Raw genomic sequence first — 27,633 nt, forward strand, 5'->3', positions numbered from 1 at the left:
TCTGGAACTTTGAGGGTTTATGACATGGCCCTCTACTAAGTCAATAGGATCTCTATGGTTGTAACTGTATCAATGCATCTCTTTTTTTTAGGTGGTGGGCAGAGTTCTCCTGCTCCAGCTGATCGATCACCTGACCCGTGGTTACCTTAGCGACCCGCTGGTGACCCGCCTCCTGAACAGCACCCGCGTCCACATCCTGGTTTCCATGAACCCAGACGGCTTCGAGTCCTCCAGCAGAGACTGCATGTACTCCCAGGGGAGGTGAGATAGTGAGGGACATCATGGGTTGAGTCTTAGTCACCGTGGATGGAGGGACATCATGGGTTGTATCTTAGTCACCGTGGATGGAGGGGCATCATGGGTTGTGTCTTAGTCACTGTGGATGGAGGGACATCATGGGTTGTCTTAGTCACCGTGGATGGAGGGACATCGTGGGTTGTCTCTTAGTCACCGTGGATAGAGGAACATCATGGGTTGTGTCTTAGTCACCGTGGATGGAGGGACATCATGGGTTGTCTTAGTCACCGTGGATGGAGGGGCATCATGGGTTGTGTCTTAGTCACCGTGGATGGAGGGACATCATGGGTTGTCTTAGTCACCGTGGATGGAGGGACATCATGGGTTGTGTCTTAGTCACCGTGGATGGAGGGACATCATGGGTTGTGTCTTAGTCACCGTGGATGGAGGGACATCATGGGTTGTCTCTTAAAGTCAATAAGATCCATCTGTCCCTTCTGACACTGTACAGTAACTTCAAAACCAACTCACAGCCTTGGTCCAGTCTGACTTGGTGTTGTAGAGCTTTCTAATGTGTTTAGGTGTGTTTGAGTGAATACATCTGACCGTCCGACTATGTGGTGCCACTCATCCAGACAAAGTGCCTCAGTGTCGGTTTCACAGTATCGTGTTGATCTCCTAGAGGGTCGGTCAGCATCTATAGCTCTGTCCATGGATTTAACAGTGGTTACATTTCTCCAGACCACACCAATAAAGATACAAAAATATATATAGGGTTACCCAATACACCCTATTCCCTATATAGTGCACCATAGGGTTACCCAATACACCCTATTCCCTATATAGTGCACCATAGGGATATGGTTAAAACTAGTGCACTCTATAGGAGACCCAGGTCAAATTGAGTTCTACTGTCTGGATAGAGTTGTGGCAGTAAGACTTTAGAGGATTACTGGATGGATGGAGTGGCTGGGTGGCTGGGTGGATGGAGTGGCTGGGTGGGTGGATGGAGTGGCTGGGTGGGTGGATGGAGTGGCTGGGTGGGTGGATGGAGTGGCTGGGTGGGTGGATGGAGTGGCTGGGTGGGTGGATGGAGTGGCTGGGTGGGTGGATGGAGTGGCTGGGTGGGTGGATGGAGTGGCTGGGTGGGTGGATGGGGTGGCTGGGTGGGTGGCTGGGTGGATGGGGTGGCTGGGTGGGTGGATGGGGTGGCTGGGTGGATGGAGTGGATGGGGTGGCTGGGTGGATGGAGTGGCTGGGTGGGTGGATGGAGTGGCTGGGTGGGTGGATGGAGTGGCTGGCTGGGTGGATGTAGTGGGTGGGTGGATGGAGTGGGTGGGTGGATGGAGTGGCTGGGTGGGTGGGTGGATGGAGTGGCTGGATGGATGGAGTGGCTGGGTGGGTGGGTGGATGGAGTGGCTGGGTGGGTGGAGTGGCTGGGTGGATGGAGTGGGTGGAGTGGCTGGGTGGATGGAGTGGCTGGGTGGGTGGGTGGATGGAGTGGCTGGGTGGATGGAGTGGCTGGGTGGATGGGGTGGATGGATGGAGTGGCTGGGTAGATGGAGTGGCTGCAGGTCTGGCCTGTTGTGTTGCTCAGTAGACCAGAACAGAACAGCTATAGGATGGTTCAAATCAAATCAAATCAAATCAGGGTGTAAACAGCAGAATGGTTACTGAGACCCCAGTGAATCACCAGCGAAGGCAGTGAAAGTGTACATCCCAAATGGCCCCTGGGTAAAAGTGATCTGCTACATAGAGAATAGGGTTCCGTTGGCACGCTACATACAGTGCCTTGCGAAAGTATTCGGCCCCCTTGAACTTTGCGACCTTTTGCCACATTTCAGGCTTCAAACATAAAGATATAAAACTGTATTTTTTTGTGAAGAATCAACAACAAGTGGGACACAATCATGAAGTGGAACGACATTTATTGGATATTTCAAACTTTTTGAACAAATCAAAAACTGAAAAATTGGGCGTGCAAAATTATTCAGCCCCTTTACTTTCAGTGCAGCAAACTCTCTCCAGAAGTTCAGTGAGGATCTCTGAATGATCCAATGTTGACCTAAATGACTAATGATGATAAATACAATCCACCTGTGTGTAATCAAGTCTCCGTATAAATGCACCTGCACTGTGATAGTCTCAGAGGTCCGTTAAAAGCGCAGAGAGCATCATGAAGAACAAGGAACACACCAGGCAGGCCCGAGATACTGTTGTGAAGAAGTTTAAAGCCGGATTTGGATACAAAAAGATTTCCCAAGCTTTAAACATCCCAAGGAGCACTGTGCAAGCGATAATATTGAAATGGAAGGAGTATCAGACCACTGCAAATCTACCAAGACCGTCCCTCTAAACTTTCAGCTCATACAAGGAGAAGACTGATCAGAGATGCAGCCAAGAGGCCCATGATCACTCTGGATGAACTGCAGAGATCTACAGCTGAGGTGGGAGACTCTGTCCATAGGACAACAATCATTCGTATATTGCACAAATCTGGCCTTTATGGAAGAGTGGCAAGAAGAAAGCCATTTCTTAAAGATATCCATAAAAAGTGTTGTTTAAAGTTTGCCACAAGCCACCTGGGAGACACACCAAACATGTGGAAGAAGGTGCTCTGGTCAGATGAAACCAAAATTGAACTTTTTGGCAACAATGCAAAACATTATGTTTGGCGTAAAAGCAACACAGCTGAACACACCATCCCCACTGTCAAACATGTTGGTGGCAGCATCATGGTTTGGGCCTGCTTTTCTTCAGCAGGGACAGGGAAGATGGTTAAAATTGATGGGAAGATGGATGGAGCCAAATACAGGACCATTCTGGAAGAAAACCTGATGGAGTCTGCAAAAGACCTGAGACTGGGACGGAGATTTGTCTTCCAACAAGACAATGATCCAAAACATAAAGCAAAATCTACAATGGAATGGTTCAAAAATAAACATATCCAGGTGTTAGAATGGCCAAGTCAAAGTCCAGACCTGAATCCAATCGAGAATCTGTGGAAAGAACTGAAAACTGCTGTTCACAAATGCTCTCCATCCAACCTCACTGAGCTCGAGCTGTTTTGCAAGGAGGAATGGGAAAAAATTTCAGTCTCTCGATGTGCAAAACTGATAGAGACATACCCCAAGCGACTTACAGCTGTAATCGCAGCAAAAGGTGGCGCTACAAAGTATTAACTTAAGGGGGCTGAATAATTTTGCACGCCCAATTTTTCAGTTTTTGATTTGTTATAAAAGTTTGAAATATCCAATAAATGTCGTTCCACTTCATGATTGTGTCCCACTTGTTGTTGATTCTTCACAAAAAAATACAGTTTTATATCTTTATGTTTGAAGCCTGAAATGTGGCAAAAGGTCGCAAAGTTCAAGGGGGCCGAATACTTTCGCAAGGCACTGTAGGGAATAGGGTTTCATTTGGAAGGGAGGCAGTGACACACACCCATTAACAGATCCTGGAGTTTTATCTGAGATGTTTGTAGACACAACACCTCTACAGCGCTCACCCACAACACTCTGATGTGGGCGAGTGGCAGGAAGCCACGGCCTGAAAACAGACTCTCTCTCTCTCGCTCTGTCTCTCTTCTCTCTGACACACAAACACTCTTTCACTAACAAACACTTGCATTTATACACACACACACACACACACACACACACACACAGATCCCATTCCCTGGCAGTGGATTCCCCCCGGATGGGACAGGACACACACACACACACCCAGCCCCAAACAGTGACACACTCACATCGACTCACACAGATGTTATTCCCATGGCAGTGGATTCCTCCCCGGATGGGACAGGACACTGACACCCACACACTCTGACTCTGACACAGTCATCCCAGCCCCAAACAGTGGAAAAAAAAACTCTCACCTACTCGTTACCATAACAACTTGAAACAGGGAATGGTTCTTAGAACAACAGAGACGTCTCCCTTCCAGGGGGAAAAAAAATATTATTAAGCAACAATTACAATAACGCATCAAGTTGGGTTTCCAAAGTTTTAGTGATTGGAGGAGATGACGGCAATGACTTCCTGGATCTAAATGACTTCCTGGATCTAAATGACTTCCTGGAACTAAATGACTCGTCATGTTTTTGTTGTAATAGGGCTTAGATCAGTGGTCATCAGTTTAACTGAAACCACTGGCAATGAACACAACCTGTTTTGTGGTAGATCAAATATCTGTCTGCACTGACCTGTTTTGGTGGCAGGTCTGAGCTGTCTGCACTGAGCTGTTTGGTAGATCTGATATGTCTGCACTGAGCTGTTTGGTAGATCTGATATGTCTGCACTGAGCTGTTTGGTAGATCTGATCTGTCTGCACTGAGCTGTTTGGTAGATCTGATATGTCTGCACTGAGCTGTTTGGTAGATCTGATATGTCTGCACTGACCTGATTGGTAGATCTGATATGTCTGCACTGAGCTGATTGGTAGATCTGATCTGTCTGCACTGAGCTGATTGGTAGATCTGATATGTCTGCACTGACCTGATTGGTAGATCTGATATGTCTGCACTGAGCTTATTGGTGGTTATTTAGAAGACCCAATAGAAGTGAACCATTTGTACATTTCTCTCTGCCTGTAACCCGGAACTTTGCTGTCCCTCGTGTTTTACTGTAAATACAGAGGCAGGAACAAAGCCTCACAACCACAATACTGACCCTTTAGTCTTTTATTTGACTGTCTGGAAACAGGACGACTTCCTGAAGTCTCCAATTAGCCAGAGATGGGCCTGGAAAATTCTGGTTTAGGTCCAAAATGGAACCCTATTCCCTATGGGCCCTGGTCAAAAGTAGTGCACTACATAGGGAGTAGGGTGCCGTTTTGGGACGTAGGTCCGGTCTTGACTCCATCTCTGTAATTAGCAGTGTTCAACTGGAGAGTCTTTGGAGCGCAGCCTCATAGGAGGAAATGGGAACATTTCTGAACATCTCCTTTAGCCTACACACACGCACACGCACACACAGGCACACACACACAGGCACACACACACAGGCACACACACACACGCACACAGTCACAGACACACAGACACACACAGGCACAGACACACAGGCACACACACACAGGCACACACACACAGGCACACACACACACACACACACGTCTCTTGATGAGGTTGTGGTTCTTGGAAGTGGCAGGAAGTCCCTAGGAATAGATTGTGTTTTCAAGAGACTCTACACATATACACACACTGGCACGCATATAGATCTAAGCAATAAGGCACAAAGGGGTGTGGTATGAAGCTGGTTGAGAGAATGCCAATCACCCTTTGTGATTGGAGGATAGCTATGAGGGTTATCGAATCAGGATCAATTCCTTTGATCTCCTCCAGCTCGTTAATGATATAATGTTCATATTTAAAGAGAGAATGTCTAGTGTCTTTGGCAAATGACAGGAGAGGAATGTTAGTCTGGGTACCAGTCTTCAGCTACCACATCTCCTCTTCCTTACTGATATCCTGGACCTGCTCTGGGCCTGGACGCTGCTCTGGGCCTGGACGCTGCTCTGGGCCTGGACGCTGCTCGTGGCCTGGACGCTGCTCGTGGCCTGGACGCTGCTCTGGGCCTGGACGCTGCTCGTGGCCTGCTCTGGGCCTGGACGCTGCTCGTGGCCTGGAAGCTGCTCTGGGCCTGGACGCTGCTCGTGGCCTGGACGCTGCTCGTGGCCTGGACGCTGCTCTGGGCCTGGACGCTGCTCGTGGCCTGGACGCTGCTCGTGGCCTGGACGCTGCTCGTGGCCTGGACGCTGCTCGTGGCCTGGACGCTGCTCTGGGCCTGGACGCTGCTCGTGGCCTGGACGCTGCTCGTGGCCTGGACGCTGCTCTGGGCCTGGACGCTGCTCGTGGCCTGCTCTGGGCCTGGAAGCTGCTCTGGGCCTGGAAGCTGCTCTGGGCCTGGACGCTGCTCGTGGCCTGGACGCTGCTCGTGGCCTGGACGCTGCTCGTGGCCTGGAAGCTGCTCGTGGCCTGGACGCTGCTCGTGGCCTGGACGCTGCTCGTGGCCTGGACGCTGCTCGTGGCCTGGACGCTGCTCTGGGCCTGGACGCTGCTCTGGGCCTGGACGCTGCTCTGGGCCTGGACGCTGCTCGTGGCCTGGACGCTGCTCGTGGCCTGGACGCTGCTCTGGGCCTGCTCTGGGCCTGGACGCTGCTCTGGGCCTTGACGCTGCTCGTGGCCTTGACGCTGCTCGTGGCCTGGACGCTGCTCGTGGCCTGGACGCTGCTCGTGGCCTGGACGCTGCTCGTGGCCTGGACGCTGCTCTGGACGCTGCTCTGGGCCTGGACGCTGCTCTGGACGCTGCTCTGGGCCTGCTCTGGGCCTGCTCGTGGCCTGGACGCTGCTCGTGGCCTGGACGCTGCTCGTGGCCTGGACGCTGCTCGTGGCCTGGACGCTGCTTGTGGCCTGGACGCTGCTCGTGGCCTGCTCTGGGCCTGGACGCTGCTCTGGACGCTGCTCTGGGCCTGCTCTGGGCCTGCTCGTGGCCTGGACGCTGCTCTGGACGCTGCTCTGGGCCTGCTCGTGGCCTGGACGCTGCTCTGGACGCTGCTCTGGGCCTGCTCTGGGCCTGCTCGTGGCCTGGACGCTGCTCTGGGCCTGCTCTGGGCCTGCTCTGGGCCTGCTCGTGGCCTGGACGCTGCTCTGGGCCTGCTCTGGGCCTGCTCGTGGCCTGGACGCTGCTCTGGACGCTGCTCTGGGCCTGCTCGTGGCCTGGACGCTGCTCTGGACGCTGCTCTGGGCCTGCTCGTGGCCTGGACGCTGCTCTGGGCCTGCTCTGGGCCTGCTCGTGGCCTGGACGCTGCTCTGGACGCTGCTCTGGGCCTGCTCTGGGCCTGCTCGTGGCCCGGACGCTGCTCTGGACGCTGCTCTGGGCCTGCTCTGGGCCTGCTCGTGGCCTGGACGCTGCTCTGGACGCTGCTCTGGGCCTGCTCGTGGCCTGGACGCTGCTCTGGGCCTGCTCTGGGCCTGCTCGTGGCCTGGACGCTGCTCTGGGCCTGCTCGTGGCCTGGACGCTGCTCTGGGCCTGCTCTGGGCCTGCTCTGGGCCTGCTCGTGGCCTGGACGCTGCTCTGGGCCTGCTCGTGGCCTGGACGCTGCTCTGGGCCTGCTCGTGGCCTGGACGCTGCTCTGGGCCTGCTCTGGGCCTGCTCGTGGCCTGGACGCTGCTCTGGGCCTGCTCGTGGCCTGGACGCTGCTCTGGACCTGCTCGTGGCCTGGACGCTGCTCTGGGCCTGCTCTGGGCCTGCTCTGGGCCTGCTCGTGGCCTGGACGCTGCTCTGGACCTGCTCGTGGCATGGACGCTGCTCTGGACCTGCTCGTGGCCTGGACGCTGCTCTGGGCCTGCTCTGGGCCTGCTCTGGGCCTGCTCTGGACACTGCTCTGGGCCTGCTCGTGGCCTGGACGCTGCTCTGGACCTGCTCGTGGCCTGGACGCTGCTCTGGGCCTGCTCTGGGCCTGCTCTGGGCCTGCTCTGGGCTTGCTCTGGGCCTGCTCTGGGCCTGGACGCTGCTCATTATGGTGTTCCTGGATGCTTCTTTACAACTGATATTATTCAGCATTGAAGAAAAGTTATTAAAGTCTCCAACACTGCCGTCCAACTCTGCCACATCTGACGAGGGCAGTTTTATTTTTATACAACTAAAACAGATGCCGTTCCTTGGCCTTTCTAAGGCTTTTCATCTTCTGAAGCCCAAGTCTCTAATTAACACCTCCGTCCAACTCGGACCCATCCCGTCTCGTGCTCCAACTGGGCCACAGTGGGTTGAAACATCACACCTCAGACCAGATCAGACCAGACCAAGTCCTCCACAAGTTGCCCTTCTGTTACGCAATAACATCTGGATCCCAATATGTCTGTCTGTCTGGGTCAACAGAGTTATTTTCTACACACTGAGTTTAATTCCAAATGGCACCCTATTCCCTATATCGTGCACTACTTTTGATAGAGTGCCCTGGTTAAAAGTAGTGCACTACATAACAAAAAGAGACCAATAGGGCTCTGGACAAAAGTAGTGCACTACATAGGAAATAGAGTTCCATTTGGGACGTAGCTGATTGACAGAGTGGTGGTGCACCGTAAACTACTGTGGTATAACTACAGGAGGTTACCTCCCTTCTAGTCTGTGGTATAGCTACAGGAGGTTACCTCCCTTCTAGTCTGTGGTATAGCTACAGGAGGTTACCTCCCTTCTAGTCTGTGGTATAGCTACAGGAGGTTACCTCCCTTCTAGTCTGTGGTATAACTACAGGAGGTTTCCTCCCTTATAGTCTGTGGTATAACTACAGGAGGTTACCTCCCTTCTAGTCTGTGTTATAGCTACAGCAGGTTACCTCCCTTCTAGTCTGTGGTATAACTACAGGAGGTTACCTCCCTTCTAGTCTGTGGTATAACTACAGGAGGTTACCTCCCTTCTAGTCTGTGGTATAGCTACAGGAGGTTACCTCCCTTCTAGTCTGTGGTATAACTACAGGAGGTTACCTCCCTTCTAGTCTGTGGTATAGCTACAGGAGGTTACCTCCCTTCTAGTCTGTGGTATAGCTACAGCAGGTTACCTCCCTTCTAGTCTGTGGTATAACTACAGGAGGTTACCTCCCTTCTAGTCTGTGGTATAACTACAGGAGGTTACCTCCCTTCTAGTCTGTGGTATAGCTACAGGAGGTTACCTCCCTTCTAGTCTGTGGTATAACTACAGGAGGTTACCTCCCTTCTAGTCTGTGGTATAACTACAGCAGGTTACCTCCCTTCTAGTCTGTGGTATAGCTACAGGAGGTTACCTCCCTTCTAGTCTGTGGTATAACTACAGGAGGTTACCTCCCTTCTAGTCTGTGGTATAGCTACAGGAGGTTACCTCCCTTCTAGTCTGTGTTATAGCTACAGGAGGTTACCTCCCTTCTAGTCTGTGGTATAGCTACAGGAGGTTACCTCCCTTCTAGTCTGTGGTATAGCTGTTCTCTCTCTCTCTCTCTGTCTCTCTCTCTCTCTCTCTCTCTCTGTCTCTCTCTCTGTCTCTCTCTGTCTCTCTCTGTCTCTCTCTCTGTCTCTCTCTCTGTCTCTCTCTCTGTCTCTCTCTCTGTCTCTCTGTCTCTCTGTCTCTCTGTCTCTCTGTCTCTCTCTCTCTCCCTCTCTGTCTCTCTCTCTCTCTCTCTGTCTCTCTCTCTCTCTCTCTCTCTCTCTCTCTCTCTCTCTCTCTCTCTCTCTCTCTCTGTCTTTATTGGCATGGGTAACATGTTTAACATTGCCAAAGCAAGTGAAAATAATAAACAAAAGTGAAATAAACAGTAAAAAGTGAACAGTAAACATTACTCTCACAAGTTCCATGTGTTGAGGCGGCGTGCAAATAGTTAAAGTACGAAACAACACATATGGGTTGTATTTACAATGGGGTTTTTGTTCTTCACTGGTTGCCCTTTTCGTGTGGCAACAGGTCATAAATATTGCTGCTGTGAGGGCACACTGTGGTATTTCACCCAGTAGATATGGGAGTCTATCAAAATGTAGATTTGTTTTCAAATTATTTGTGGGTCTGTGTAATCTGAGGGGAAATGTGTATTTTCAACACAAACTCACTTCCCTGACTTCTGCTGAGGCCGTATCAACGTAAATGTTGTACCACCAGTGCAGACGTCGGGTTAACCACACAGCCCAGATGCACAGTACACTCCTCTCTCCAGAATGCACTGCTCTCTACTGCCAATTTGTACACGTTCATTGTTTCATAACTTTTATGGTGTGAATTGTTTGCGTTTTTGATTTGTTAGTGTATATCAATTCCCCCATTTACATCACCAGTAGTATATTTACCATTCATTTATATCATTTCTAATCTTGTGTTAATGCATTTCTATAATATTATTTCAGTTTTCTTGTTTTTATCATTGTCTGATTGGACAGATTGTTTGCTGAGCACACAACCTATGCTACACTTGTGAGAAGCAACTTTTTATTTCATACTTTTTGAAATAGTTTACAAAAACAAACATTTTTTTGTCATTGTCTTTTGTTTTGGAGGGCTCCTGTCAATGTCGAGGAAGGACCTGGCCTGATTTACACATAGAAGTAGGCCTATAGGCTACCTGGCCTGATTTACACATAGAAGTAGGTCTATGGGCTACCTGGCCTGATTTACACATAGAAGTAGACCTATAGGCTACCTGGCCTGATTTACACATAGAAGTAGGCCTATGGGCTACCTGGCCTGATTTACGCATAGAAGTAGACCTATGGGCTACCTGGCCTGATTTACACATAGAAGTAGACCTATGGGCTACCTGGCCTGATTTACACATAGAAGTAGACCTATGGGCTACCTGGCCTGATTTACACATAGAAGTAGACCTATGGGCTACCTGGCCTGATTTACACATAGACGTAGGCCTATGGGCTACCTGGCCTGATTTACACATAGAAGTAGGCCTATGGGCTACCTGGCCTGATTTACACATAGAAGTAGACCTATGGGCTACCTGGCCTGATTTACACATAGAAGTAGACCTATGGGCTACCTGGCCTGATTTACACATAGAAGTAGACCTATAGGCTACCTGGTCTGATTTACACATAGAAGTAGGCCTATAGGCTACCTGGCCTGATTTACACATAGAAGTAGACCTATAGGCTACCTGGTCTGATTTACACATAGAAGTAGACCTATAGGCTACCTGGCCTGATTTACACATAGAAGTAGACCTATAGGCTACCTGGTCTGATTTACACATAGAAGTAGACCTATGGGCTACCTGGCCTGATTTACACATAGACGTAGGCCTATGGGCTACCTGGCCTGATTTACACATAGAAGTAGGCCTATGGGCTACCTGGCCTGATTTACACATAGAAGTAGGCCTATGGGCTACCTGGCCTGATTTACACATAGAAGTAGACCTATAGGCTACCTGGCCTGATTTACACATAGAAGTAGGCCTATGGGCTACCTGGCCTGATTTACGCATAGAAGTAGACCTATGGGCTACCTGGCCTGATTTACGCATAGAAGTAGACCTATAGGCTACCTGGCCTGATTTACACATAGAAGTAGGCCTATGGGCTACCTGGCCTGATTTACACACAGAAGTAGACCTATGGGCTACCTGGCCTGATTTACACACAGAAGTAGACCTATGGGCTACCTGGCTTGTGCAAAAATGTAGGCATATACAGTGCCTTGCGAAAGTATTCGGCCCCCTTGAACTTTGCGACCTTTTGCCACATTTCAGGCTTCAAACATAAAGATATAAAACTGTATTTTTTTGTGAAGAATCAACAACAAGTGGGACACAATCATGAAGTGGAACGACATTTATTGGATATTTCAAACTTTTTTAACAAATCAAAAACTGAAAAATTGGGCGTGCAAAATTATTCAGCCCCCTTAAGTTAATACTTTGTAGCGCCACCTTTTGCTGCGATTACAGCTGTAAGTCGCTTGGGGTTTCTCTTTATCAGTTTTGCACATCGAGAGACTGAAATTTTTTCCCATTCCTCCTTGCAAAACAGCTCGAGCTCAGTGAGGTTGGATGGAGAGCATTTGTGAACAGCAGATTTCAGTTCTTTCCACAGATTCTCGATTGGATTCAGGTCTGGACTTTGACTTGGCCATTCTAACACCTGGATATGTTTATTTTTGAACCATTCCATTGTAGATTTTGCTTTATGTTTTGGATCATTGTCTTGTTGGAAGACAAATCTCCGTCCCAGTCTCAGGTCTTTTGCAGACTCCATCAGGTTTTCTTCCAGAATGGTCCTGTATTTGGCTCCATCCATCTTCCCATCAATTTTAACCATCTTCCCTGTCCCTGCTGAAGAAAAGCAGGCCCAAACCATGATGCTGCCACCACCATGTTTGACAGTGGGGATGGTGTGTTCAGCTGTGTTGCTTTTACGCCAAACATAACGTTTTGCATTGTTGCCAAAAAGTTCAATTTTGGTTTCATCTGACCAGAGCACCTTCTTCCACATGTTTGGTGTGTCTCCCAGGTGGCTTGTGGCAAACTTTAAACAACACTTTTTATGGATATCTTTAAGAAATGGCTTTCTTCTTGCCACTCTTCCATAAAGGCCAGATTTGTGCAATATACGACTGATTGTTGTCCTATGGACAGAGTCTCCCACCTCAGCTGTAGATCTCTGCAGTTCATCCAGAGTGATCATGGGCCTCTTGGCTGCATCTCTGATCAGTCTTCTCCTTGTATGAGCTGAAAGTTTAGAGGGACGGCCAGGTCTTGGTAGATTTGCAGTGGTCTGATACTCCTTCCATTTCAATATTATCGCTTGCACAGTGCTCCTTGGGATGTTTAAAGCTTGGGAAATCTTTTTGTATCCAAATCCGGCTTTAAACTTCTTCACAACAGTATCTCGGACCTGCCTGGTGTGTTCCTTGTTCTTCATGATGCTCTCTGCGCTTTTAACGGACCTCTGAGACTATCACAGTGCAGGTGCATTTATACGGAGACTTGATTACACACAGGTGGATTGTATTTATCATCATTAGTCATTTAGGTCAACATTGGATCATTCAGAGATCCTCACTGAACTTCTGGAGAGAGTTTGCTGCACTGAAAGTAAAGGGGCTGAATCATTTTGCACGCCCAATTTTTCAGTTTTTTATTTGTTAAAAAAGTTTGAAATATCCAATAAATGTCGTTCTACTTCATGATTGTGTCCCACTTGTTGTTGATTCTTCACAAAAAAATACAGTTTTATATCTTTATGTTTGAAGCCTGAAATGTGGCAAAAGGTCGCAAAGTTCAAGGGGGCCGAATACTTTCGCAAGGCACTGTAAATGTGCCCTTTGGTAGATCTGATAGTGTTTCTGATTGGCTTAACACACCACCACTAATGACCTGTGGAGCTTCTCAAAATAATGTTTTCTTCACCTCCAAAGAGCAAGCAAATCATCCATTGAGAATTACAATAGTTCCTAAAAAATAATCTGATAGTCCTATCTGATTTACTTCTTATCAGTGCTTGACTTGGACTGAAATAGGTTCCAGTACTCATTCTGGGTGGTGGAACGCCTCAATACTTCTGATCTAATACTCTATAAGAAGAACAGGAGCTCAAGCAGTAGAACGTGTGAGGTGTCAGTACTCAGCTCCGGTGAGCTCCTGCCCAAGTCAAGCATTGCTTCTTATCCCTTGTGCAAATAGTCTACAGCTGTGTCTGTCCCGAGCTCACTGGTGGGGAAACTCTCTCTCTGAGGGCCCAGAATATTTTACACAATGTTGCAAGTTCGCAAGTGCAAGCTTCTGGCCTGACCCAAGTTAATACAAGGTTTCAAGTTTGGCTACACGTGGCCTGTCTGCAACAATGTGATTTTATAGGATATTTTCAAGCTGCGTACTGCAATGTTTTTATTTGTTGGCTTTGTGTAGACTATTTTGACATAGAAGTTACTTTTTAGGCTTTATAATTTTGATTAACTACATGACTAATATATATATATATATATTTTTTTCATTATTTTACCAGGTAAGTTGACTGAGAACACATTCTCATTTGCTGCATCGACCTGGGGAATAGGTTGGTGAGAGGAGGAGGATGAATGAGCCAATTGTTAACTGGGGATTATTAGGTGACCGTGATGGTTTGAGGGCCAGATTGGGGAATTTAGCCACGACACCAGGATTAACACCCCTACTCTTACGATAAGTTACCCTGGGATCTTTAATGACCTCAGAGTCAGGACACCCATTTAACATCCCATTTGAAAGACAGCACCCTGAGAGTGCCTCCTAATGGCCCTCCAACACCACTTCCAGCAGCATCTGGTCTCCCATCCAGGGACTGACCAGGACCAACCCTGCTTAGCTTCAGAAGCAATCCAGCAGTGGTATGCAGGATGGTATGCTGCTGGATCTAAATAATTTTGAGATTATTATCAATTAAACTGTTTCACGGAAATGTGAATATAAAACCATAACTGGCACATAGACGAGGAGAGGTGGTAAGATATATTCAACATGAGAAAGGTTGCTGATGTTACAGCAACGGCAGAATCTGAGAGCCAGCAGGAGCAGGAGGTGAATAGTTGGGTCAGGTTGTTTTTTTTGTTTATCTAGATTTCTGGCACCCTCTTGAGGCATTTGTCATATTTCATCAAACCGTACACTTAAAGCATCAGACAAGCTCACATGCATAGGTATGGAACAATACACGTAAAAACATTTTGACCAATCCATTGGTCCAAAGAACAGGCGACTTTTGGTCGACCAATATTATTATTTTTTGGGTCGGGGACAGCCCTACTCCTCCCACAGTCACGACACTATAGCTGTTGAAACACCTCAGAGAGGCTCTGAGGCTGGGGGAGAAGGTTGGGGGTGAGGATGGAGGAGGATATGACCTCAGAGAGGCTCTGATGCTGGGGGGTGAGGAGGATATGGGCAGGGGTGAGGAAGGGTTGGGGAGGGGGTTAGTGAGCAAGGTAAGACTCTCAAGCACCTGGAGGATACCCATTCACTTCACAGACAGAGACAGACAGACGGGCCTGCTCTCTCCCTTGCCTAAAATCACCAATGTTATGTGTTGTCAGGTCTGTTTATGTCTGGGTATAAACAGTACGCAGCCCCGGTCCATTTACCAGGCCATCCATCTCCCTCCATAGTACCCCCACCGGACCGGTGATGGCCACCCCAGAGAGGGCACTCAGACAGGGGACCCATGAGCTCTGCTGCTGGGGTATGGAGGGCACCATGGAGTGTTTTAACAGGGGTCAACTGCAGGAACATCTCTTCAAGGAGTATTCCTGGGTTGTTTTAAGGAATCTGTTTATAGTAACTGAAAGTGAGACGCTGTCTCTCGCCCACGTTCTCTCTCTCTCTCTCTTTCTCTTTACCTACCCCCCCTCTCTCTCTCTTTACCTCTGTCTCTCTACCTCTCTCTCTCTATACCTCTCTCTCTCTCTCTCAATTCAATTTAAGAGATTTATTGGCATGGGAAACATATACTGTATGTAGATAATAAACAAAAGTGAAATAAACAAAGATTAACAGTAAACACACTCACAGAAGTACCAAAATAATACATTAATTTCAAATGTCAAATGTGCAAATAAGTACAAAAGGGACAATCTCTCTCTCTCTCTCTCTCTCTCTCTCTCTCTCTGTCTCTCTCTGTCTGTCTCTCTGTCTCTCTCTGTCTGTCTCTCTCTCTCTCTCTGTCTCTCTCTGTCTCTCTCTCTCTCTGTCTCTCTGTCTCTCTCTCTCTCTCTGTCTCTCTCTGTCTCTCTCTGTCTCTCTCTGTCTCTCTCTGTCTCTCTCTCTGTCTGTCTCTCTCTCTCTCTCTGTCTCTCTCTGTCTCTCTCTGTCTCTCTCTCTCTCTCTCTCTGTCTCTCTCTCTCTCTGTCTCTCTCTGCCCTGAGAGTGGACGGAATAGTATTTTATAAACACTATAAATGTCACATAGCTAGACAGGAAACATCCTCATGTCTTCTAATATATCTCTGTGTGCCTCCCAAATGGAAGCCTATTCAAATCAAGTGTATTTATAAAGCCCTTCTTACATCAGCTGATATCTCAAAGTGCTGTACAGAAACCCAGCCTAAAACCCCAAACAGCAAGCAATGCAGGTGTAGAAGCACGGTGGCTATCCGGTGAACAGGTTAGGGTTCCATAGCCGCAGGCAGAACAGTTGAAACTGGAGCAGCAGCACAGCCAGGTGGACTGGGGACAGCAAGCAGTCATCATGCCAGGTAGTCCTGAGGCATGGTCCTATTCCCTACTGTATAGAGTAGGACTCTAGATCACTAGAGGGGACAGGTCCCTACTGTATACAGTATAGAGCAGGACTCTAGTGTACTATAGAGGGGACAGGTCCCTACTGTATAGAGCAGGACTCTAGATCACTATTGAGGGGACAGGTCTCTACTGTATAGAGCAGGACTCTAGTGTCCTATAGAGGGGACAGGTCCCTACAGTATAGAGCAGGACTCTAGATCACTAGAGGGGACAGGTCCCTACTGTATACAGTATAGAGCAGGACTCTAGTGTCCTATAGAGGGGACAGGTCCCTACAGTATAGAGCAGGACTCTAGTGTACTATAGAGGGGACAGGTCCCTACTGTATAGAGCAGGACTCTAGTGTCCTATAGAGGGGACAGGTTACTGAGAATCTATAGGACACTAGACGGTGGTAACAAAGAGAACAACATTATGATGTCATCATTATTATCATATGTGATTGGCTATGATTATACATACTAATAAGACAATGGGAATATTCCACCTGACTGGTTTAGGATCAGCTGGGTAGTATTTCCAACAGACTACTACGGGTGTTTGTATCCCTATCCAGACACACTGTAGTGATTGTCGATGCGGATGATTCTCAACTTCCTGTGTACAACATCGAGGCTAATTCCTGGCAACATTTCTTAATGGCAATAGAGTTTTTTTTTCCTGATATATATACTGTCAAGTTTTCAGTAAAACAAGGAGACAGCAGAAAGAGTCCAGTCTTCCATTAGGAAAGTGGTTTTCTTCTTATTGCCTAATGAGGATCAGCTGTATTGCGAGAGTCATAAACTGTTTGCGTTCCCCGAAAACAAACGATTGCAGCGAGTGGTATTGTAACGGCTCTCGTTGGTGGTATAATGAGTAGACCAAGGCGCAGCGTGGAAAGTGTTCATGATTTTAATATTCCAAAAAACACTCAAACAAAAAAAACGAAAGCACACAATTCTGTCAGGCTACAGAAACTAAACAGAAAACAAGATCCCACAAACTCAGGTGGAAAACAGGCTGCCTAAGTATCATTCCCAATCAGAGACAACGATAGACAGCTGTCCCTGATTTGGAACCAATAACCGGCCAACAAAAGAAATGGAAAACACAGAATTTCCCACCCGAGTCACACCCTGACCTAACCAAACATAGAGAATAATAAGGCTCTCTAAGGTCAGGGCGTGACCGGTATGGTACCGTTAAGACACAGTGAAAGATTTAACCAGGCATCCTGTTGGTTTGCAGCCAGCGATATGGTACCATTAAAACACAGTGAAAGATTTAACCAGGCATCCAGCCAGCAATATGGTACCGTTAAAACACAGTGACAGATTTAACCAGGCATCCTGTTGGTTTGCACAAAGCGATATGGCACCATTAAAACACAGTGAAATAATTGACCAGGCATCCTGTTGGTTTCTTAACTGTTAAGTTTTTCAAACCTTCGACCACCCAGAGATACGTATGTTTTTACTAAATTCTGATTCTTGGAAGTTAAAAGCCATTGTAGTGAGCTCCCCCCGTAATGAAGATGCTGTTGAAGATGCGTTGATGATATAAAGATGTCTGTTGTGTAGTGGATGACGAGCATTAGCAGACCACAAACTCTCTACATCAAAGAGTTGTAAACATCTAAAGCTCATCGGAATTCCTGCAGGAGATCATTTATTTCTCTGTGGTCTGGGGTAAACAGACCTGATCTCGTGTGTGTGAGAGAGACCTGGTCGTGCTGTGTTTTTAAGCACTGTTAAGGGCACAATCTGGGATATTTCCTACTGGCCATTTGCTGAAAGGTCAGGCAGCCTGTGCTGACCCGCTGCAGAGGCCAGATCCTGACTCTCCCCTCTCCCCATGTGTGCACTAGTTCCGTCCCCCATCAAGTGTTTTTAAGAGCATTGGGTTGAAATAGGAATTAATAACATACTAGACTTAATATTAATGCCAAGACAATGCTTTTTACATTCTTGAGGGGTAGTGAACAAGTGTACACTTGGAGGATAAGGAATGAGTGCACTACCTCCTTGAGAGGTAGTGAAACAAGTACAGGAGATGATTCAGAATTAGGCTACAGGGTTTCTCTCAGTCTACCTCAGCCTGCCAGGGACAAGCCTACAGCCTCTTCCAGCCTGACCGGGACAGCTATAATAACCTCTGGAAGGGAAGGGTTAGACGGCTATGCCAGGCAGTCAGCAGCAGGCCAGACAGCTATACCAGGCAGTCAGCCACGGGCCAGACAACTATACCAGGCAGTCAGCCACGGGCCAGACAACTATGCCAGGCAGTCAGCAGCAGGCCAGACAGCTATACCAGGCAGTCAGCCACGGGCCAGACACCTATACCAGGCAGTCAGCCACGGGCCAGACAACTATACCAGGCAGTCAGCCACGGGCCAGACAACTATACCAGGCAGTCAGCCACGGGCCAGACAACTATGCCAGGCAGTCAGCAGCAGGCCAGACAGCTATACCAGGCAGTCAGCCACGGGCCAGACAACTATACCAGGCAGTCAGCCACGGGCCAGACAACTATACCAGGCAGTCAGCCACGGGCCAGACAACTATACCAGGCAGTCAGCCACGGGCCAGACAACTATACCAGGCAGTCAGCCACGGGCCAGACAGCTATACCAGGCAGTCAGCCGCGGGCCAGACAGCTATACCAGGCAGTCAGCCACACAGGCCAGACAGATAAACTAGGCAGTCAGCCACACCGGCCAGACAGCTAAACCAGGCAGTCAGCCACACCGGCCAGACAGCTAAACCAGGCAGTCAGTCACACCGGCCATAACGATAAACCAGGCAGTCAGCCACACAGGCCAGACAGATAAACCAGGCAGTCAGCCACACAGGCCAGACAGATAAACCAGGCTACACCTGAGGCAGCTCTGTAAATGTTTTTACTCAATATACTGTCCATTTGAACGTCGACTCCCAGGAAAGCAGTGGCAATTGTTACTGACTAGATAAACACAAGTGCATCTGGTAAACTTTCTTGACTTGGACATAATGTTTACCAACACATTTAAACAGCTGCTCCTAGCAAATATGTTAAGAGTTTAGGAGTGTTCAGAATGAGTACAGGTGACTGACGTCTTCTTCAGAGCGTAGAGACAGTCAGAGCGTAGAGACAGTCAGTCAGAGCGTAGAAACAGTCAGTCAGAGCGTAGAAACAGTCAGTCAGAGCGTAGAGACAGTCAGTCAGAGCGTAGAAACAGTCAGTCAGAGCGTAGAAACAGTCAGTCAGAGCGTAGAAACAGTCAGTCAGAGCGTAGAAACAGTCAGTCAGAGCGTAGAAACAGTCAGTCAGAGCGTAGAAACAGTCAGTCAGAGCGTAGAAACAGTCAGTCAGAGCGTAGAAACAGTCAGTCAGAGCGTAGAAACAGTCAGTCAGAGCGTAGAGACAGTCAGTCAGAGCGTAGAGACAGTCAGTCAGAGCGTAGAAACAGTCAGTCAGAGCGTAGAAACAGTCAGTCAGAGCGTAGAAACAGTCAGTCAGAGCGTAGAAACAGTCAGTCAGAGCGTAGAAACAGTCAGTCAGAGCGTAGAAACAGTCAGTCAGAGCGTAGAAACAGTCAGTCAGAGCGTAGAAACAGTCAGTCAGAGCGTAGAAACAGTCAGTCAGAGCGTAGAGACAGTCAGTCACCTATACTCATCCTGAACGATGGAATAAAGTGAGCTGAATTATTATCTTTGTTGTTGTTGAGTTCCAACTCCTTTCTGCCTTGAATCAGTTTCTTGGTCAGCCCTTTTTCATGGTTTTTCTCATTGCTGTCCAGCGCCCCTCCTTTCCAGCGTTTGCTGAAGCCAAGGTCCACCTGAACTCTTATCTACCAAAACAGATTCATTATATAATGTTGATTTAATTCTCCACAACATTGTCATTCACCTGATAAGACGAGATGTGAAGAAAAATAATAATAACTTTGTTAACGTATGATGGGGGCCCCCGGGTCGCCAGTTTTCCTGGAAGGGGGTCCCTGGTCAAAAAAGAGTTGAAGCTCCCTGATGTAGAGACACGGCCTGGGAGTGAATCATGTCTTCTTCTTCCCTGATGTAGAGACACGGCCTGGGAGTGAATCATGTCTTCTTCTTCCCTGATGTAGAGACACGGCCTGGGAGTGAATAATGTCTTCTTCTTCCCTGATATAGAGACACGGCCTGGGAGTGAATCATGTCTTCTTCTGCCCTGATGTAGAGACACGGCCTGGGAGTGAATCATGTCTTCTTCTTCCCTGATGTAGAGACACGGCCTGGGAGTGAATCATGTCTTCTTCTTCCCTGATGTAGAGACACGGCCTGGGAGTGAATCATGTCTTCTTCTTCCCTGATATAGAGACACGGCCTGGGAGTGAATCATGTCTTCTTCTTCCCTGATGTAGAGACACGGCCTGGGAGTGAATCATGTCTTCTTCTTCCCTGATGTAGAGACACGGCCTGGGAGTGAATCATGTCTTCTTCTTCCCTGATGTAGAGACACGGCCTGGGAGTGAATCATGTCTTCTTCTTCCCTGATGTAGAGACACGGCCTGGGAGTGAATCATGTCTTCTTCTTCCCTGATGTAGAGACACGGCCTGGGAGTGAATCATGTCTTCTTCTTCCCTGATGTAGAGACACGGCCTGGGAGTGAATCATGTCTTCTTCTTCCCTGATGTAGAGACACGGCCTGGGAGTGAATCATGTCTTCTTCTTCCCTGATGTAGAGACACGGCCTGGGAGTGAATCATGTCTTCTTCTTCCCTGATGTAGAGACACGGCCTGGGAGTGAATCATGTCTTCTTCTTCCCTGATGTAGAGACACGGCCTGGGAGTGAATCATGTCTTCTTCTTCCCTGATGTAGAGACACGGCCTGGGAGTGAATCATGTCTTCTTCTTCCCTGATGTAGAGACACGGCCTGGGAGTGAATCAGACTGCAATGTCTTCTTCTTCTCTTGACTGTAGCCGAGCTGTGTTCCCCTCCTTGAGAGGCAGAGGGGGGATAAAGAGCTCTCTGTGCTCTGGGGAGATGTGGAGTAAAGGGGAAGGGGGGGGTTGAGATAGCCTTATAATGTTTACCTAATGCCCCACACATCCCGCCCCGGTCACGCATTGACGAGTTCAGCAAACATCCTGGCACTTCCTCCTCCTCCTCCGCTCTGAGCCTCCTTCCTTCTCCTTTTACCCCTGGCTTGTGTCACAAATGGCCCCCTATTCCTGCCACGTCGACACCTCCTGCTCCTCCCCTCCGGCGTTTGACGTCGCCTGATTACTAACCACTGGTCCTTGGATTCTTCATTACGCACACCTGTAGATCATCATTACGCAGACCTGTAGATCATCATTACGCACACCTGTAGATCATCATTACGCACACCTGTTGATCATCATTACGCACACCTGTAGATCATTATTACGCACACCTGTAGATCATCATTACGCACACCTGTAGATCATCATTACGCACACCTGTAGATCATCAATATTCACACCTGTAGATCATCATTACGCACACCTGTAGATCATCATTACGCACACATGTAGATCATCATTACGCACACCTGTAGATCATCATGATTCACACCTGTAGATCATCATTACGCACACCTGTAGATCATCATTACGCACACCTGTAGATCATCATTACGCACACCTGTAGATCATCATGATTCACACCTGTAGATCATCATTACGCACACCTGTAGATCATCATTACGCACACCTGTAGATCATCATGATTCACACCTGGCACTCATCATTACGTATACCTGGCACTCATCATTACGCACCCCTGTAGATCATCATGATTCACACCTGGCACTCATCATTACGTATACCTGGCACTCATCATTACGCACACCTGGCACTCATCATTACGTACACCTGGCACTCATCATTACGCACACCTGGCACTCATCATTACGCACACCTGGCACTCATCATTACGCACACATGGTACTCATCATTACGCACACCTGTAGATCATCATGATTCACACCTGTGGATCATCATGACTCACACCTGTAGATCATTATGATTCATACCTGTAGATCATCATGATTCACACCTGTAGATCATTATTAATCACACCTGTAGATCATCATGATTCACACCTGTAGATCATCATGATTCACACCTGTAGATCATCATGATTCACACCTGTAGATCATCATTACGCACACCTGTAGATCATCATTACGCACACCTGTAGATCATCAAGATTCACACCTATAGATCATCATGATTCACACCTGTAGATCATCATGATTCACACCTGTAGATCATCATGATTTACATCTGTAGATCATCATGATTCACACCTGGAACTCATCATTACGTATACCTGGCACTCATCATTACGCCCACCTGGCACTCATCATTACGTACACCTGGCACTCATCATTACGCACACCTGGCACTCATCATTACGCACACCTGGCACTCATCATTACGCACACATGGTACTCATCATTACGCACACCTGTAGATCATCATGATTCACACCTGTGGATCATCATGATTCACACCTGTAGATCATTATGATTCATACCTGTAGATCATCATGATTCACACCTGTAGATCATTATTAATCACACCTGTAGATCATCATGATTCACACCTGTAGATCATCATGATTCACACCTGTAGATCATCATGATTCACACCTGTAGATCATCATTACGCACACCTGTAGATCATCATTACGCACACCTGTAGATCATCAAGATTCACACCTATAGATCATCATGATTCACACCTGTAGATCATCATGATTCACACCTGTAGATCATCATGATTCACACCTGTAGATCATCATGATTCACACCTGTAGATCACCATGATTCACACCTGTAGATCATCATGATTCACACCTGGACCAAATTACCTCCCCTTTATCTGTCCCTCTCTTACGTTCATTCCTCAGTCAGTATTGTCCCTGTGTTAATACCTATACCTCCCCTTTAACGCTGTCTCGTTTGTTGTTCTATTCAACGTTTTCACCTGCTTCTCGACTCACAGCGTCACATTTTCCTATATAGTGGCCATGCACTGGTCAACAGTAGTGCACTATATAGGGAATAGTGTGTTATTTGGGACGCAGAGATAAACAGTAGGAATTTGAATCAAGGCCGCGACTGGTCCTGAACCTCATGAATGGGACCGACATTTGATTTATGTATCTCCTCACTAAGACCTGAAGACGCTCGAACGATGTTACTGGATGGTGTTGGAGGTCTTAAGTCACTGTGAATGTCATCACAGAGCAGAGAGAGAGAGAGAACAGTAGCATGACAGTGGTTTGGTATAGGTCCACCTTAGTCTGTGCGGTGAGTGACTGTTTGGTATAGGTCCACCTTAGTCTGTACAATGAGTGACTGTTTGGTATAGGTCCACCTTAGTCTGTACAATGAGTGACTGTTTGGTATAGGTCCACCTTAGTCTTTACGGTGAGTGACTGTTTGGTATTGGGCCACCTTAGTCTGTACGGTGAGTGACCTGTTTGGTATAGATCCACCTTAGTCTTTACGGTGAGTGACTGTTTGGTATAGGTCCACCTTAGTCTGTACGGTGAGTGACTGTTTGGTATAGGGCCACCTTAGTCTGTACGGTGAGTGACCTGTTTGGTATAGATCCACCTTAGTCTGTACGGTGAGTGACTGTTTGGTATAGGTCCACCTTAGTCGGTACGGTGAGTGACTGTTTGGTATAGGGCCACCTTAGTCGGTACGGTGAATGACTGTTTGGTATAGGGCCACCTTAGTCTGTACGGTGAGTGACTGTTTGGTATAGGTCCACCTTAGTCTGTACGGTGAGTGACTGTTTGGTATAGGTCCACCTTAGTCTGTACGGTGAGTGACCTGTTTGGTATAGGTCCACCTTAGTCTGTACGGTGAGTGACCTGTTTGGTATAGGGCCACCTTAGTCTGTACGGTGAGTGACCTGTTTGGTATAGGGCCACCTTAGTCTGTACGGTGAGTGACTGTTTCGTATCCTCGCTCGTCATCTTTCAATGCGGCAGGATGCCACTGGGTAAACAGCGACCACAGAATTTCAATTCGAGCTCTCTGCCTGAATCTTATGAATGGACCAATGACTGTTTTTAAATAAGGAATGGTCTGATCACACTGAATGGGATATCAGTGCTCTGAAAGTCTTCGCAGAGCAAAGAGAGGGCGAGAGAGAGAGAAAGAGAGGTGTGTTGGCTCTGTGGGGGGGAATAAACCATGCCCCGTGGATCTTATACTGATGACTCTGTGGGGGGGATAAACCATGCCCCATGGATCTCATACTGATAACTCTGCGTGGGGGGGGGGGGGGGGGGGGGGGGATAAACCTGAACTTGAACTAAAACATTCCAACTCTGAAACGATATAACCCTTAACGAGATCCATGTCTGAACGAAGGCATTAACATACAGCTGGCGGGTTATACACTCTATCGTCAGGACAGGACAGCAGCCTCTTTTAAGAAACGCGGCCGGGGCCTATGCATTTACGTAAACAACAGTTGGTGCACGATATCTAAGGACGTCTCGAGGTTTTGCTCGCCTGAGGTAGAGTATCTCATGATAAGCTATAGACCACACTATCTACCGTGAGAGTTTTCATCTGTATTTTTCGTAGCTGTCTACATACCACCACAGGCCGATGCTGACACTAAAACCACACTCAATGAGCTGTATTCCGCCATAAGCAAACAGGAAACCGCTCATCCAGAGGCGGCGCTCCTAGTGGCCGGGGACTTTAATGCAGGGAAACTTAAATCAGTTTTACCTAATTTCTATCAGCATGTTAAATGTGCAACCAGAGGGAAAACAATTCTTGACCACCTTTACTCCACACACAGAGACACGTACAAAGCTTTCCCTCGCCCTCCATTTGGTAAATCTGACCATAATTCTATCCTGCTTACAAGCAAAAATTAAAGCAGGAAGCACCAGTGACTCAGTCTATAAAAAAGTGGTCAGATGAAGCAGATGCTAAACTACAGGACTGTTTTGCTATCACAGACTGGATTCTTCCAATGACATTGAGGAGCACACCACATCAGTTACTGGCTTCATCAAAAAGGTCATCGAGGACGTCGTCCCCACAGTGACTATACGTACATACCCTGTCCAGAAACCATGGATTTACAGGCAACATTCGCACTGGGCTAAAGGGTAGAGCTGCCGCTTTCAAGGAGCGGGACTCTAACCCAGAAGCTTATAGGAAATCCCGCTATGCCCTGCGACGAACCATCAAACAGGCAAAGCATCAATACAGGACTAAGATTGAATCGTACTACACCGGCTCTGATACTCATCGGATGTGGCAGGGCCTGCAAACTATTACAGACTACAAAGGGAAGCACAGCCGAGAGCTACCCGGTGACACAATCCTACCAGACAAGCTAAATAACTTCTATGCTCGCTTCGAGGCAAGTAACATGCATGAGAGCATCAGCTGTTCCGGATGACTGTGTGATCATGCTCTCCGCAGCCGATGTGAGTAAAGACCTTTAAACAGGTCAACATTCACAAGGCCGCTGGGCCAGATGGATTACCAGGACGTGTACTCCGAGCATGCGCTGACCAACTGGCAAGTGTCTTCACTGACTATTTTAACCTCTCCCTGTCTGAGTCTGTAATACCAACATGTTTCAAGCAGACCACCATAGTCCCTGTGCCCAAGAACACCAAGGTAACCTGCCTTAATGACTACCGACCCGTAGCACTCACGTCTGTAGCCATGAAATGCTTTGAAAGGCTGGTCATGGCTCACATCAACACCATTATCCCAGAAAAACCTAGACCCACTCCAATTTGCATACCGCACCAACAGATCCACAGATGATGCAATCTCTATTGCACTTCACACTGCCCTTTTCCACCTGGACAAAAGGAACACCTATGTGAGAATGCTATTGATTGACTACAGCTCAGCGTTCAACACCATAGTGCCCTCAAAGCTCATCACTAAGATAAGGACCCTGTGACTAAACACCTCCCTCTGCAACTGGATCCTGGACTTCCTGACGGGCCACCCCCAGGTGGTAAGGGTAGGTAACAGACACATCCGCCACGCTGGTCCTCAACACTGGAGCCCCTCAGGGGTGCGTGCTCAGTCCCCTTCTGTACTCCCTGTTCACTCATGACTGCACGGCCAGGCACGACTCCAACACCATCATTAAGTTTGCTGATGACACAACAGTGGTAGGCCGGATCACCAACAGCTATGAGACAGCCTATAGGGAGGAGGTCAGAGACCTGGCCGTGTGGTGCCTGGACAACAACCTCTCCCTCAACGTGATCAAGACAAAGGAGATGATTGTGGACTACAGGAAAAGGAGGACAGAGCACGCCTCCATTCTCATCGACGAGCTGCAGTGGAGGAGGTTGAGAGTTTCAAGTTCCTTGGCGTCCACATCACCAACAAACTAACACGGTCCAAGCACACCAAGACAGTCGTGAAGAGGGCACGACAAAATCTACTCCCCCTCAGGAGACTAAAAAGATTTGGCATGAGTCCTCAGATCCTCAAAAGGTTCTACAGCTGCACCATCACTGCCTGGTATGGCAACAGCTCGGCCTCCGACCGCAAGGCACTACAGAGGGTAGTGCATACGGTCCAGTACATCACCGGGGCCAAGCTTCCTGCCATCCAGGACCTCTATACCAGGCGATGGCAGAGGAAGGCCCTACAAATTGTCAGACTCCAGCCACCCTAGTCATAGACTGTTCTCTCTGCTACAGCAAGTGGTACCTGAGCGCCAAGTCTAGGTCCAAGAGGCCCCTTAATAGCTTCTACCCCCAAGCCATAAGACTACTGAACAGCTAATCAAATGACTACCCAGCCTATTTGCATTGCCCCCTCCCCCCCATTTTAAACTGCTGCTACTCTCTGTTATTATCTATGCATAGTTACTTTAATAACTCTACCTACATGTACATATTACCTCAATACCAGTGCCCCCGCACACTGACTCTGTACCGGTACCTCCTGTATATAGCCTCCACATTGACTCTGTACCGGTACCTCCTGCATATAGCCTCCACATTGACTCTGTACCGGTACCCCCTGTATATAACCTCCACATAGACTCTGTACCGTAATACCCTGTATATAGCCTCCACATTGACTCTGTATCGGTACCCCCTGTATATAGCCTCCACATTGACTCTGTACCGGTACCCCCTGTATATAACCTCCACATTGACTCTGTACCGTAATACCCTGTATATAGCCTCCACATTGACTCTGTATCGGTACCCCCTGTATATAACCTCCACATTGACTCTGTACCGTAATACCCTGTATATAGCCTCCACATTGACTCTGTACCGGTACCCCCTGTATATAACCTCCACATTGACTCTGTACCGTAATACCCTGTATATAACCTCCACATTGACTCTGTATCGGTACCCCCTGTATATAGCCTCCACATTGACTCTGTACCGTAATACCCTGTATATAGCCTCCACATTGACTCTGTACCGGTACCCCCTGTATATAGTCTCCACATTGACTCTGTACCGGTACCCCCTGTATATAACCTCCACATTGACTCTTTACCGTAATACCCTGTATATAGCCTCCACATTGACTCTGTACCGGTACCCCCTGTATATAGCCTCCACATTGACTCTGTACCGTAATACCCTGTATATAGCCTCCACATTGACTCTGTACCGGTACCCCCTGTATAT

General features: G+C 48.1%; 1 protein-coding gene across 2 annotated transcripts in view; it reads left to right on the top strand.

Annotated features, from left to right (window-relative positions):
* Positions 1 to 27,633, top strand: part of LOC110517153 (carboxypeptidase M) — an 86,334-nt gene that overhangs the window by 38,548 nt on the left and 20,153 nt on the right. For both annotated transcript variants that reach the window (XM_036945383.1, XM_036945382.1), the window contains exon 4: positions 92 to 261. In XM_036945383.1, the coding sequence (XP_036801278.1) occupies positions 92 to 261 (170 nt within the window). The remainder of the gene's footprint in view (positions 1 to 91; positions 262 to 27,633) is intronic.

Source organism: Oncorhynchus mykiss, chromosome 15 (assembly GCF_013265735.2).
Source record: "Oncorhynchus mykiss isolate Arlee chromosome 15, USDA_OmykA_1.1, whole genome shotgun sequence".
Classification (NCBI taxonomy): Eukaryota; Metazoa; Chordata; class Actinopteri; order Salmoniformes; family Salmonidae; genus Oncorhynchus; species Oncorhynchus mykiss.